The 15143-nt window shown below is 38.4% G+C and overlaps 2 protein-coding genes across 14 annotated transcripts in view; both read left to right on the top strand.

Moving 5' to 3' along the window:
- The window catches only part of mcf2l2 (MCF.2 cell line derived transforming sequence-like 2), a 118737-nt gene extending 114042 nt beyond the window's left edge, over window positions 1-4695 (top strand). For all 7 annotated transcript variants that reach the window (XM_046392584.1, XM_046392577.1, XM_046392576.1 and 4 more), the window contains one exon: window positions 494-4695. In XM_046392584.1, the coding sequence (XP_046248540.1) occupies window positions 494-585 (92 nt within the window). In that variant the 3' untranslated portion in view covers window positions 586-4695. The remainder of the gene's footprint in view (window positions 1-493) is intronic.
- A 7649-nt stretch (window positions 4696-12344) lies between these two features.
- Window positions 12345-15143, top strand: part of ect2 (epithelial cell transforming 2) — a 42695-nt gene continuing 39896 nt past the window's right edge. For 2 of the 7 annotated variants that reach the window (XM_046391957.1, XM_046391956.1), the window contains exons 1-2: window positions 12345-12709; window positions 13392-13558. In XM_046391957.1, coding sequence (XP_046247913.1) covers window positions 13426-13558 — 133 coding nt within the window. In that variant the 5' untranslated portion in view covers window positions 12345-12709; window positions 13392-13425. The remainder of the gene's footprint in view (window positions 12710-13391; window positions 13559-15143) is intronic. The other 5 variants (XM_046391958.1, XM_046391959.1, XM_046391961.1 and 2 more) reach the window with 3 other exon arrangements.

Below are 15143 nucleotides of genomic sequence, written 5' to 3'. Positions count from 1 at the left end.
CGGCACTCTGTCTGCCCCTCTTTAAAACAACTATCCCTTCATTGTCCTCGCCTGCCCTCCTTTATTCCTTCTTTCATCTCTTTATTCTTCTGTTTTCAATGTTTTTTAATACTTGAAGAGAACAGAACTCAAGCAGTTGACCTTCAGTATTTTGGGTAAGAGGAGCCCATTTACAAAAAGCCCTCTTCACCTGTCTGTGTTGATTGCTCGTGTCTCTCTTCCCTGTAATTCCTTATGCACTCTACTGGCTGATATCATTGCAGATATTGAACGCCCCCTCTTATCGCTCCTTGTTTAAGTCTCCTTTTAAAGCTGCATTGTTTGGTGTGTTACTTTTTATTGGCACTACAGTCCAGGCTGTGCATCCCTTTTCTTAAACACTGTGCTGAATGCCACAGTTTGTCCATAGTATGTTCCCTTCTTGTCTTGTATAAGATATAAATAGATTGTATACTAGATTGTATTAACAGTTGAATCTTTCTTGTTTTTTCAGATATCTTCAGTGATCTGTGTACAGCAGCACTCTCCGACTCTGATGAAAATGAAGCCAGTACATGGGGAGACGTGTCTCAGGACAGCAGATAAACATGGCTGACTATTGTAGTCCATTACATTGGCCTACAACCATTTTGATGGATCGCAGTTGTTTTTGCAACTGTAATTTCCTAAGCTGGACTATAATATCATTGGCTATTAATTTTGTACTTGTGTTCTTCATGTTCTACTCCAGTATGACCTGCTATTGTTTTTCAACTGTAGTTCTTCATGTCTGAATGATTGAAGTTTCTCAGTGAAGCTTCCGGAAAAAGCTGGAACCTTAACATGCCTGCACACAACCGTGGGAAAGCCATATAAGACTTTTAATTCAAGAAAGTATCAGCTGGAGGACTGATGTCTGCATGGATATGGAGACTGAACTTTCACTGAACCCATTTCTGAAGTGGATAACCTTAGGGAAATGTGACAAATCCCATGTGCTTGTTGGAAGCAGGCCTTGGCGAGGTGCCCTGTTTTGCTGCTATGCTGTGCTGAAGCAAAACTCTGTTAGATCAGGTTCTTCCTCTGCTGAGCTTCAGCTACTTCATCTGTTCAGGTTCAGAATACAGACACTTCGCAGTGGCTGCAGCCTCTAGAAGAACCTAGAAGTTGTCTTGCTTGCCTTTTTTTTCCTCCTGGAAGAGCAGCCACATAATGTCATTACTTTACATCAGATATATTATCTCAACATACCCATTTTCACTCCCTGTAGACCGGCAAATTATCTGTATAAATTGCTCTAAGAGGTTGAGGGAGATATCCTTTTTATATTTGAATTCATAACCCAGCCTTTCTTCCCTGTGCACTGAAGGAGAAAAAATATTTATTTTACAAATGGTTCACCCTATAAGGGGAAAAAAACATTTTAAATTATACAGATAAAATGGTTTGAAGAGAAATGTCTATATAAATCAATGTAGACATCCTCTTGTGCTCTATCAGTGAGCTCTCAATAGTTGTCTCAATGATCCCCTTTTTAGCATAGGTAGCACTGAGACATCATGCTTGAGGAAATTAACAAGTGTGGTTGAACAGAACAACTTTTTTGTGCAGTCTCCATACTGGAAACTTATTGTCTGCAGCATCCACTTACATGTGAATCTATAGGAAAAATAACAACAACATACTGTAGCTGCGCCTATAGGAATATAATGCTGTTTCTTTGTCTGCTTTTTGTAAATTGGGGCAAAAACTCTCTTATAATGTTCATATAGTTAATATATAAGCGATCAATTGCCTATTTACACCTCACACAGACACGCAGTTACAGTGGAATTCAGTTCTGTTGACCTGACTTATGTAAGTCAAATAGTAACCTTCCTTCTAGGTTTCGGTTTTCACCACCTTTTAAGAAATATAACTGGATATTTTCTGTATCTAGATAAACTATTTGCTAGTTGCTCATTTCGCGTGTTATCGCAACACAGTGTTTGCTTTTTGCATGTCGTTTAATGCCATCAGCATGCATTTGTCTGAACATGAAAGTCCACTCATGGAGGAGGCTGTAGTGGTCAAACAAGCACAGGACTTCGATCAAGAAGACCAGTATTCATGTCAGCAATGACTTATTTTGACATTTAACCATAAGTTTACTTATGTAACATTTAACTTTTATGTATGCAATGTATAGAGGAAGCAAACTAATTTTAAGCCAAACTATGAGCTTTTCCTGAACCTGACCAAATAGTTTTTATACCTAAACCCAACCAAACCATGATTCTAGGTCACGTGAGTACGACAGTGCAGATCACATGATGAAGGTCAGCCGACTTCATCCTTTTCGTCAAAAACAAATAAAATGTGGACAGCGTTAAATGATATGCAATAAGCTTAAAATGTGCAACATGACCTGCAACATGTTTTTACGGTTCCTCCCTTCTGGTGCCAAGGAAGGTAGCTTGTCTTCCTAAAGCAGCTTTCTGCTCCCACTGGAAACAAGGTTGATGACAGTGATAGGACCAAAGGTCAGGCTGTGGCAACAAAACAAAACAATTAGCTAAAAGTGCTACAAATATCTATAGAGTTGGGTGATAGCTCTCGACGAGTGACGCCTTTTACTTTACATGTAATCATTTGACTCATGGAAAATGTATTGACTGATTTCCTTTATCAGCTAATAACAGCTAAATTACTTTCGAACAGAAAATGCATGTTAGAAATAAATCAGTCAAAACGCGTTTTTCAGTTTATTCATGATGCATGCACAATGAGTAGCAGACAGAAGAAGCCGAATAGCTTTTGAGGGAAATTAAGCTTTGCTGCAGCATATCTCTTCTTTAGATGAATGGGGTGGTGGTGTAAAGGAAACAGATTTATCTCAGTGACATGTTATGATACTTGGACTCATCTCTGCATAATGGGATTTTCACTAGCAAGCTTTTTTAGGACATTTCACACTTTGTTTTGCTGCAGGCCAGCTGCTATCTACAGACAGAACAAGTATTGTATTTCTGATTTGTGCTCATCTAAAAACTTCATGTGGACTTTATTCCATTGTGATCTCGCTCAATTTCAATAGATAATATTCAGAATATTGTATTAATTCATGCACACAGATCACTTTCTGTCCATTTCCTGTCCTGCCAAATTAACTCCACATCCATAACAGCTCTTGGCTAGCAGCGTTTAGACACATACTCTATCAGAGACCCGATTGATTGTATTCTAACTTTCAAATTCCATTAGTGATATGAGCACCAGGTTGCTTGATGAATCAAGGCAGTAGCTCAACTTTGCAACGGCGTTATCAGATTCATGACACTTTTTTAAAGTCCATATTAAAAGTGCTTACATCGGTGTTTTGTGAGCATTGCCACCATAAGCCAGGTAGGCTGAAAAGCATTTTTGTGACAAATCACACTCACGTCCTTTCTTTAAAGTGAACTACAGTATGTTGTGAGAAGTCAGGGAACTGTCAAGCTATTTGCTGCAAGTGATTTTTCAGGGAAATGCTTTTTTTTTTTTAGTAAGCAGCACCTGATATCAGATTTCACCTTTTCAGAGGGGAAAATAGCACTGTACACTCAACGTTCATTCATGGAGAGAACCAGGAGGACATATTGGTAAATGTAAATAAACATCAGTGTTAGTCTGATACTGCATATTTTTTGGGGGGGGGTGGGTGAAGATGCATCTTCTGTATGACTACTGTTCTGTTGAACACCCTCTTCCTTCAAAGTTTTCTTTTGGCATTGTATTGCATTTCTACTGACTGAATTATATGAACTATTCAATGCGAGTTCTGACACAGCACCACTGTATTTACCAACAGATAGCACAACATCAGAGGAAGGAGCCTAAAAGATTCCTATTTATAACCATTTAAACGACAGCTCCTAACTCATTTCCTAACTCAAAACAAAAGGATATCAAGAGGCTAAGAATTCACCTAATGACTGACGTACCAGAATGAAGCCTTGATTACTCTGTTTGAAAGCTCCAGTGAGTTACTTTGATCAAACTTTGAGGGGAATTTAAGCTCCCTGCAATTGATAAGCAAGTCAAATATGAATAGTTGGATGATACATGGATGGATGGATGGTGAGACTGCTGAGTGATGCATGTAGAGATTGATGGTTCATGGGATGGATGAATGGGTGGGTGGATGGATGAATACACTGATGGACATATGATGCATTGACAGAAAGGTGCTGCAGATAGATGATAGATAGATATTTTGACACTGTAAGTGGGTTACGTTCTGTAACAGGCCAAACTCTGTTATTGGTCATATACATTAATATTATTCTGATTGTAAAGAAAGACCCTCCTCTTGAACATGCTGTATGTTTTGCTCATCTTATGTTAAATGAAAAATATTGTATCTTTGTAAAAGAAATATTTATATTGTGCTGCATCCTGCTGCAATGTAATTGCCATTTAACTATATTATAGAATGTATCAATTCTGTATATTGTACAATCTATCATTGTAATGTACATATTGGTTCATTGTGATAACATGCATTGACAATGTGAATTTTATCACCCTGTTTTTGTTTTAAACTCAGTCCATTGTTCCAAACTTTAGAAAAGTCACATTTGATACATAGAGGTGCTAGATTTAACATTAAGAGCTCATCTGTTGTTTCCTGTTGAAAAAAAAAAAAAAAGAATGTTCCTACCAGAGCAAGAAGACCACAGCCAATATCGTTGATATCACCCACCATATTACACATAAAAGGTTTTGGAACAGGAAAAACTCTTGGAAGTTATTTTTTGAGTCTTTGTGACAGCTTTCACCGTCTTTTCGGTATCTCTAAGCAATTTTCTCTATATGCACTTGATGAGCAGAACTCATCCACAGTTTTCTGCCATAAAGTAATCCAGTTTTTAAATGTATTGCGTGCAGTCAGTTAACTACTCTCTTGATTTTTTTTAATTCATGCTGCCAAATTAATAAATCATCACAATAACAAACAGAACATAAGCAGTATATCATCCTGTTCTATATAGGCCTACTTAAAGCATCTGTGTGCAGCATTTAAGAGGACCTGCTGGTAGAAGTGGAATAAAACATTCATATTTATGTTTTCATTAGTGTATCAAATACTGGCTCTATAGAGGGGGCTTTCATATATGTATTTTCACTGTAGGTTCTCCTACACAGGGAGAGTGAAGTGGGTAGTATTCAGCTGGTTGGAATCTGCAACCTCACTGCTTGAGGCCAGTTAAAACTACATATTAGTCCTTTAGGTGATATTAATCACCTCAAAATCAAAAGAACATATTTTTGTGTTTGTACTGCTCTTTATCCATTGTTTTGCTGTGAGCTGCACAGGTTTGAAGATATCAGCTCCAGAAAGATTAGCCTTCTCTTGAATACCATGGAACTAGATGGCGCTTCACTTGTTGTGCTCAATGTGCCAAAAAATAAAGAAATAAATTAACAAAATAAACAAAATTAAATAAATAAATAGAAAATAAAAACAAAAAACTCAACAGCAATGCCTTCTTCCAGAAATCATGACCCAGTCACTCAAGATATTCTGCAGACCTTGCTGTGAGTTTTTGCTTCTCTCTAACGAAATATACCGTATTAACACACAGAAGAAAATATTTGCCTATGGGTGAGAGACTCTTGCTTGTGACAGGGTGGATGGAAACATTTATGGTGTCCTCCTCAGCCAAACTGTAACATTAGCCAGCTTAGATGGCTAGTTTCTTGTCCAGTATGTTGATGAACTCCAGCAACCCAAGAAGCCACTGACAATTGAACAGGTAACTTTAAACTCAGAGAAAGGAAAAGAAAGGAAAAGGAAATGAAATGCCACATAAGGAAAGGAAAAAGAAAAAAAAAGCTCCTGAAACTGACATTTTGTTTGGATTAAAAATAAAAAAACAACACACTGGAAAAATTTATTTTAGGATTATAGGTCAGCATCCCAGAAGAGCGCAAACCGTGATCACCGGTGGAATTAATGCTAAATGTGCACATGTAAGAACTCTTAGCCAAATTTAAAAATGGTTTGAGATGACAACGGACACCAAAAACGACTGTCTGCTGCCAGGAGGTCAAGGCTACAGCTATGGAGGAGCACATCAGAGCCATCATTGGAGAGGTTTCTCAGTCAATTGTGCGGTGTGATATTCCACTGGACAGTGACCCAGCATAGTCAGGCAATATCGTGTCAGCACATGTGATGTTTCCTGACTGTGGTGAGGTCTGAACATCTGAAGACAACAGTAAACATAAATGCTCGTGTATTAAACCTATAAAATAACATTTAAAAAAAAATCACTTGAATTTCCCATATCATTACTACCACATGCTGATTTTCATTTGTTTTTCAGACATATGTGGCTCCTATGCGCCACACAGAGAGTGTCTGGCACATCAAGACAATCGGCCGAGTGGAGATCAGCTCCTACAAAATCCCCAGATGACTCTTCAGCGTGTCATTAATGATATGCTCAAAGAAGCAGTGGAAGTTTGCAAAGCATGAAATAAAAACCCTATGTCAAATAAATGTCATTACATCTTTAATCATCGAGGCATAGTCATTATTATCGAAGCACAAAACACAAGCTGGCTGTTGTGCGGAACAGAGCATTTTGTTCTTACCGAAGAACAAACTGAAACACAAGTATTGATGAATGCTACAAAAATTCTTAAGTTGTTTGCATGCACAATTTCAGATTAAATCTGTACTCATGCACGATTCGTGCATGACACCCGATATCTCTTTGTTATCTGCCGAACAGAATCACCCGGACTGCTACTCGGCAAGCACAAGCCCTAAGACCGAGAGCGAAAAAAGCACAGTGAGAATGGAAGAGATGTGATCTTTTTTCCATCACCTCACTGTGTTCTCTATCTCTCAGACCAGACTTGTGTCAAGAAAAGATGGCTGTTCAAAAGAGATGTTATTAAAGTCAGTGCCGGCAGGAGGTGAATTCACTCGCTGTCTGAGAAGATACCTCTCTGCGTGTCATCACAGCTTGTTTTATTATGATTTAAGACTATATTAAAATGAAATGTAATTATTGTAAATTGGGTAGGGAAAGAAATGGAAGAAGAAGAGGTACAAAAACAACTTATCTTTGCTGTGTTTATGCGGCAGACATGGTAATCAAGGTGATGAGTGCAAATGGTTTGTGAACATTGAAATATGAGATGAAATCCAGGCATCATGACAAAGCCCTGGTGTACTTCCTTTCTTTTGTCAGTGATCAATGGCTCCTCAGGTATAGTCGAGTGGCACCTCTGCATCATTACCATTCCAGCCGGGCCTCTGCTCCCCCATCAAGGGGAGAGAACAAGCTATTAATGTTAGACTTAAAGCATAATGTATTCTCTCTGTCTGTGACTGGTGCTGACTCTTTTATCTGCTTTCTGCTGGCCCCAGATGAAACCATAATTTAAAGAGAGGAGACGTGTGTTATAAAGTCTTAAATGCTTCAGTATGTCTGCCTGGCCTCAGACACTGACACTGAGGTGAGTTAAAGCTGCCATTTGTATCAGGATGCTTACACTTTTCACACTGTCCTTAAAAAATACGTTATTATACACCTAACTATACATTATCAAAGTATATCATACTTTTATATTAATACAATTATATTAATTCTCATCAATAAAGTCCTTAAGACTTATAATAATGAGGTTATTTTCACAACATCAGAGGCTACAAGCAGAGTAATACTGTCAAAGTCGCATGAAAATTCTTGGAGGTCCAAACCGGTCATTACAGTATTATAATGCTCTAATCCATTCTCTCCGATGTTCCAAACATCTCCTTTTGTTTCAAGGTAATGCTATAACACACTTTCTGTGTGACAACTGATGAATCAAGGCTGTTTTTGTTTCATTATTATCATTATCAAGCAGTAGAAGTAGTAATAATTAGGTCAGTCGTATCAAACCCTGCACTTAGCCTAAACAGAACAAGGACTGAAACCTTATTTCTGTCAGAGCTTAGTCTCAGGGCTCTTATTATTTTAGGGAGTGCAGTTTCAGTATAGTGATGTGTTCTAAAGCCTGACTGAAGTTCTTCCAGATTATTATTTTCTACAAGCAAGACAGTAATTTTCTCTTTTTTTCAAGAATCTTTGTGATGAATGCAAAGTTGCACATTGACCTATAGCTGGCCAGTGCATTAACGCCTAGGTTTGGTTCCTTTAGTGCGCATTTAAAGCAGCTGTTTTGAAGGCATCTTGAAGATGTCAGTTTGAAAGAATGTTTTTATAATCTTCAGGGGGGTTTTTTTGCTATTAAAGAACAGTGAAAATTCTACACAGTTTGATGCAGAGGACTGTGGGTGGCTGGTGGCAGTTGAGTAGTTGGTCAGTAGAGAAGAATAATAATCTAGAGTTTCCAGCTTTCTCTGCAATAATCTCGGAAAAGGAATCCTTTCTTGCCGGATGTATTGCTTTATCAGTCATGGTTTCTGTGTATACATTACAGTGAATTGTGAGCCTCTTTTTCCTCCATGTGCTTTCAGCTGCTCAGCAGGTTCTCTTAATCTCACTGACAGTGTTATTGTTCAACCATGGGGAGATTCTGTCAGTTGACCTCTTTTGAACCTTTAAGGAGTAACGGATGACAAGGTATTCATCCGTGTCATTTAAAGATCATAGGTCTGTGAATCAAATGATCTCATAATATTACAGAACTTTGCTTCAGCCTAGTCGTCTAGGAATCTCTTTGGACCAAATGTTCCCTCTTAGTCTTTGTTACGATGAAAAAAACTACATGGTGATGGTCAGGCATATGTAAATCTGATACTAAAACACTGTTTAACTCTGTTGTTCTTACCAAGTCCAGAATGTTACCATGCTGATGCCTGGCTTCATTTACATGCTGGGTAAATTCCATGTTATCCAGTCCAATCAGCTCCAGAGCTTTGGAGTCATTCTTTTTGTTGATATGAACATCCAGGTCTCCATTAAGGATTAATCTTATATATAATGATACCAAGAAAGATCAGCTCTGACAATTCAGAAGCTGAAACAGTGGAGAATAGGCTGGTTTCCGATACAATGTAATGATATTACAAAATTCACTGAGCTGTAATGTAAAGTGCTACCCAACCTAGTTTAATCGAAATAAGCTATTGTAATACCAAGAGGAAACATTTATACTGAACAATATTGTATTGCTTCCAAAAACATTTGATGACCGTTAACAAGTAGAATATTAACTTTAAAGTTGATGTCACAACTGCAGCCACAGTTTGAGAGGTTTTTGAGTAACAACATCAAAACCAAAAATTGTCACAAGTGTCCTTATTCTCCCCTATCTGCAAACTGCCAACAATAACAACAATACAATATCCACTCCTGATCACCGAAGCATGGTTAAGGTTTTTAACCATGCTAGTGGCTTGGCTCAAAGGGTGGTAAGGTCATTCCAGGCCTGGACTTTGGTCCTGACTGAAATATTTCAACAACTACCAGACAGATAGAACTTTTTCACATAGTCCATCCTCCAGCACACAGATAATTGATTTAAATAGCCTCCACTTACACAATAGCTATTAAACCTGTGTTACCCGAACTAAATAAATATATATAGTGGCACAGCTGGCCATCCAAAACAAAGTGTGCAATAAAGTATAAAGCAAATTCGGTAGGCAGTACAGGTGATATTCCAGTTCAGGTCACTTAATCAGATGGAAGAATATAGTGGAAAAACTTTGACAAAGCAGTTTCAGTATGGATTTGTTATCAGTGGAATAGGCTACTCTAATTCTCCAAGGTAATGGTTAGCATAATTGAGCTGATGGACCCTTGGATTAAACAGATTCTGTGTCATTGAATCTCTGTTGTTATATTTTGTCTCCTTTTCATGTTCACAGGACAGGATGCCGTCCGCTGTTTTGTTGTACTTACGTGCTGCTTCTCAACAAATAAAAAAATTGCAGTATACAAAACCCATGCACAAAGTACCTTTGTTGTTGTTGTTTTTTTTTTTTTTAACAAAGACTATTCTATTCAGTACAACAAAAAAAACAACATTTAATAAACTATAGCATCATTTCCGTTTAAAACTGACTAAAGCGTCACTAGTTGTCAATGTTTGCTTCGAAAGTGTCAAAGTTTACAGGTCTGACCTTAACAGACCTGATGGGGACGTAACAATTATAATATAGCAGTTATAAGATGAACAGGCTTATTCTGACATTTGTAATATAGTTTTGGTTCTAATTTTTTGTAGTTTACACCATAAGGACATCCTCAAAAAAAGGTTTTACCAATTTTAGTGGTTTTCTATCTGTATGGGTATTCTCTCTCTGCTTTTGTGTGTATTTGTATTTGTGTGGTTGGTGACTGAGAGTCAAACAGCAGAGGACTGAGCTAGAAATATAAAGGTCTGAGGAAGTGTAGAGACGACAAAGCTGGGTAGAAGGAAGATAAGGTCTTGACAAAGCTTTGTTCCACACAGTGAACCTCCTGAGGGCTGAATACAGAGAGACGGACAGAGATTGTGTGTGCGTGTGTCAGTAAGATGACTGGAGGAGCGGTCCGACAGCACCAAGAATGTGACAAGCATACTAAGGACCTCAAAAAAAGTCAAAGCAGAAGAAGAAAACAAAGGAATTGCCGGTGGTGAATGTCTTCACTGTCCTCCAGACCACATGCTGATCACCAAAGGACCACAATATGTGTGTCTGTTTGTCTTTTTAACTTTAAAGTACTGTCTTTCTGATTGCATCATTGCGAATGTTGCGTATGTGCTTTGGTGACTGTTTGACTCTAATGTAACAGATCGTTGCGTTTCTATTGTTGAAGCCAATACCTTCACAAGGACAGGAAGATGAAGTATGAATCTCCCAAAGCAGGTCATTCTGGCAAGTTGTTACATCATCCTGCAGATACATATCTATATACTAGGATATGGAGTGTTAAGTGTTAAGATAATCAGAGTCAAAGCCATGTGTTGCTTCCTTAATTAGCAGAGGTGGGACCAAGTCAGTATCTTGAAAGTAATAACTCTCAAGGCCCAAGTCAAGACTGATAGGTCTCAAGTCATATCAAGCCTTACGCTTTGAGTTTCAAGTAATGTGCTCTTCACCAAATGTAATTTAAACAACAGACCCTCGTCTTACTATTCTTTGTGCTACTTCAAATGCTGAACGAGCCTGGAAGTTGTGACCGGTATGACCTGTGGAGATTTACTCACCAAACAAAGAACCTACCTGTATTTGGTGTTTGTAGATGTTTATTTTGGACCCATGACTTTAACATTAAGTGATACAAGTTGCAAGTCTATGTTCATTTTGTGAAGTCATTAAATTCGTGACTCAAGTCTAACTCAAATTCAAGTCACGTGACTCGTCCGTGTGCAACCAGGACTGGGTCGTATGTATCAATAAAAAGTTTCATTTCAGTCAATATCAATAATGACTGATGACATTAACAACTGATAACTTTAGCCACCTTTTTCTTTTAGCATTTTTGACTTGCTGAATAAATTTTATTTATTGTCATATAAAGTCTATAAATGCGTTAACATAGGTCCATGTTATGTATATCGTACATATTTATAAATCAATAAACATTAAATAAAATTTAAAAAAAAACAAGTTTGGAGAGAAATGTACAATAATACAAGAATGGCTTATGTTTGCGTGTTTATCACAGCTAAAGTTTAAGCAGAGAGGTTGTCTGCCTCACAGGAATTCATCCTTCGTGTGTATGTGCTGAACCCAATAGTAGAACGCATGCAACTTTTTTACCGGATGTGATGTCATTATGAGTACAACTCGAATGCAGAGATATATCTTTGAGACCTTCAAGTACTTATCGTAAACTAAACATTCTGACTCTGACTGAGTAGTTCTTGCCAAGGATATTCAGTTTTTACAAAACCAGTAAATATGGCTTTTACTGTTTTGTCGCTGTTTTTTTCTTTTTTTTAACTTATTTATTTATTTATTTTTAAACAGCATGAAAATAAAAATAATTGATTTTTGTATGTGATTTGCTGATGCCTTGTGATCGGCTTTTAGGAAGTTCTAAAGGCCTAAATAAATACATTTTGAGGTAGAAAAGGCATAAAATAAACATTCGACTTAATAAGCAATGAAGTTTACATAAACCCCCTTTGTAAAATGTTACGTTACGGCTTTTATTGTCATGCCAATACTGTTGAATTATATTGTTACAATATTTTGATTAGCCTTACAATACACGTTGTCTTATCATCTCGAAACGCGATGAAATATTTCCGACAGTTTTCAATGTAGCACGACTTGGAAGCCACCGCAGTGCGCATCGTGATTTGAACGAATGAACCAATCAGTGTCCTCGCCTGGCGGAAGCAACTGGCTTTCCGTCACTCCTGGCCAATCAACGCGCGGCTCCGTTGTTTGCTGTGCTTTTTGAATTGAGATCTAACAGTAGGCTGACACCCTCTTTGAGTTACTATGAGGTAGTCAGCTGTCAACAAAGTAAACCAGCCACATTTCGACAGTTTGGATTATTTGACCTTTAAAGTGAAATATGTATTGATACCAGTCTGAGACGTACGAGATGTTACACATTCTTTGAAGAGCGCTTTGAATCGAAGAGGAATTCCCAGGGATTCTTCGTTGTATTATTGACTTAGTAGCTCGGTAGCTAGCTAAGTTAGCTAGAGAGGTTACTGAATTTTACAGTTCAGCTGCGCTTGCTTCTCTTTCTGTTTTTTTTTTTTTTTTAATTTAAGGTAGCAGTCATCGAGGCAGACGGTAAGTTTTATCTCTGAGTTTATGTTTATTCTTTTGGACAAGCACCTTAGTATTCAAGCACTTAATGTTAGTTAACCTCTGGTGACGTAGAGCAAAGGGAATTTGCTGTCGTGATGTAGCAGCTAACGTTAACTAAATGTTCGTTCGGCTATATTCTTAAAGTAGGTTGTTCCGTTGGCCTAACAATTTAAGCTATATCCCTCTTCGTATTATATAATAGAAAGTTACGCTGTTTCTTAATGTCCATAAACTAACCTAATTCGTATTTGGTTATACGTGCAGGAAATGTTCATTGCTTTTGTCATTGCATTATTTTTCACGATACTTTTTGCACTCGTATCTGCATTGACAAACACTGTTAGGCCCAGGCTGTTGTATAGCTGCTGTTATGTAAACAAGCAAAAAAAAAAAAAAAAAAAAGCAAAAGTTTTAGAACAAACTTTTCATCCTAGTTTTACCGAAGTTACCACAGTTCATAAATACGTTGCTCTCTCTCCAGTTGAATTGTCAGACTTGGGCAGTGTTTGTGTTTGAAGTCATACCAAGTTCTGTCTCTTTCCTTTAGTTTGACAGTTGTCACCCTTCTCCTATTCTTCCTTGTTGCTATACTTTCTTTCCCCCTTTCTGCCTTGCTGTGTTCTCCCTCTGTGTCTCTCTGTTCATTGCCTGTAACTTTTGATAGCTTGGACATTTTGGTGCCTCCTTAAGTTCCTGCCATGGCTGACAGCAGCATAGTGACTTTAGGGACGGCTCGGAGTCTGTTGGTGGATTCTTCAGTCTGTGATTCGAGGATCGCTGAAACCACCAAGGACCATCTGTTTCTGGACATGGCATGTGAAGACGGGGAAGGTCAGTCTGCAGGGGTTAACGCTCTACCTTCTCTAAATATCTCTAAACACCCAAAACAAACTTATTTTAAAAAATGCAGATATACCATACATGACCTCCGACGTCAGTCTAAATAATACTCACTAATGTGTTTTTAAAAAGAAAAAAGGATTTTCCTAAATAGCACAAATGCAGCAATCACAGACCCGCGTACAAGCTCCTTTGTGGGTGTGTGGACTAATCTACAGCAAGCCACATGCAAGCCACTGTAGAACAAGAAAGGGAGAAAAGCTGAACGTGTTCTTAGTTGAAACTTTGGCTGAATCCAAATGTCTGGACTTCGCTGCTCTTGCGTGACGGACGGGAATTCGCCAGCAGAGTCTGCGAGTGCTGAGGGCTGTCCAAATCCACACCTCACCCAGTCTGTACGGGGCCTCAAGCAGACTTTCTACAGACTTCCAGAAAATCTGCTTGGGATGCCTGCTTGGACTGACCCAAATGTTTCAGAGGATATTTAAATGTTGTGTTGGATGGATGTTGCATCAGCTGCACCAAAAAAAGAGGCGAAAGACTATTAAAAAGTGAGAAATGTGTCTGTCTTCTCCTGCTGCCGTTACCTCTCAGTAGATCCATAATCACACAGATCCGTAATCACAAAGTATGTAAGTAAATAATTACTGCAAGTTTTAGGACAGTATGATATAAAATAGTTTGCTGTCTCTGTCATGCTGTTTCTAGCTGACATGCTGTTTCCAAATGCAGTGATGACCCATATCACCTTTTTTATTTATATTGGACTTTTTGACAGTGATGGGAAAAAAAATCTTGAGGCTGTCCATCATTTTAACAGATGAGAACATTGAGGACGATCTATTGTAACATTAAATAACTTGCATGCAACAAGTTTAATGACTACATGTAAACCACCTTTGGTAGACCCCCTGGCCACCTGGTGGAGGGAGAGCGAGAGTATATTAATTAGCCAGTGTCTCTTCTTGTCTTTGATCTCATAGGTATGACCTTGTTCACATTGACTAGATAGATGGTCTTAGCTCTCTCATTGGAAGGCCATATTGCTACATGGCCTAGCTATCTCAAAATGCCCCTGCAGCAGAGTGCTCAAGGTTTCTTTAGAAAGCCCAGTAATTATCGTATGATTGATAAACAAGGTGAACAAATAGGGACTGAGGCGGTGGAGGATGAAGGTCAAGCAAGTAAAGATGATGCATTTACCTGCCGGCAGTCCGGGCAACATACACGTCCTTGTTGTCTTGTCTTTCATTGGAGGCTTCTGAACCGCTCTTGGTCTGAACCTGTCACCTAGAAACAGTCTGCCTTGGAAGACCCTACCAGGGGCATTAAGCCCCTGACAACATAGCCCCTAGGATCATTCAGGTGCTCAAACCCCTCCACCATGTTAAGGTGGAGGCTTCAGGGAGGGGATTAGTGGTGTAATGGAACCTAATTTGTCCATATAAGCTATAACTCATCTAGTTGGCTACATCATTCCCTTGGTTTGTTCACATAGCGTGGATCTGCCAGTCAGTGAGTTTATGTCAAGTTTGGAAACGGGAGTAAGAGGACACAAAATATCGCCATCTCTACG

Source organism: Scatophagus argus, chromosome 6, assembly GCF_020382885.2.
Source record: "Scatophagus argus isolate fScaArg1 chromosome 6, fScaArg1.pri, whole genome shotgun sequence".
NCBI lineage: Eukaryota > Metazoa > Chordata > Actinopteri > Scatophagidae > Scatophagus > Scatophagus argus.
This window is presented reverse-complemented; position numbering and strand designations above follow the sequence as displayed.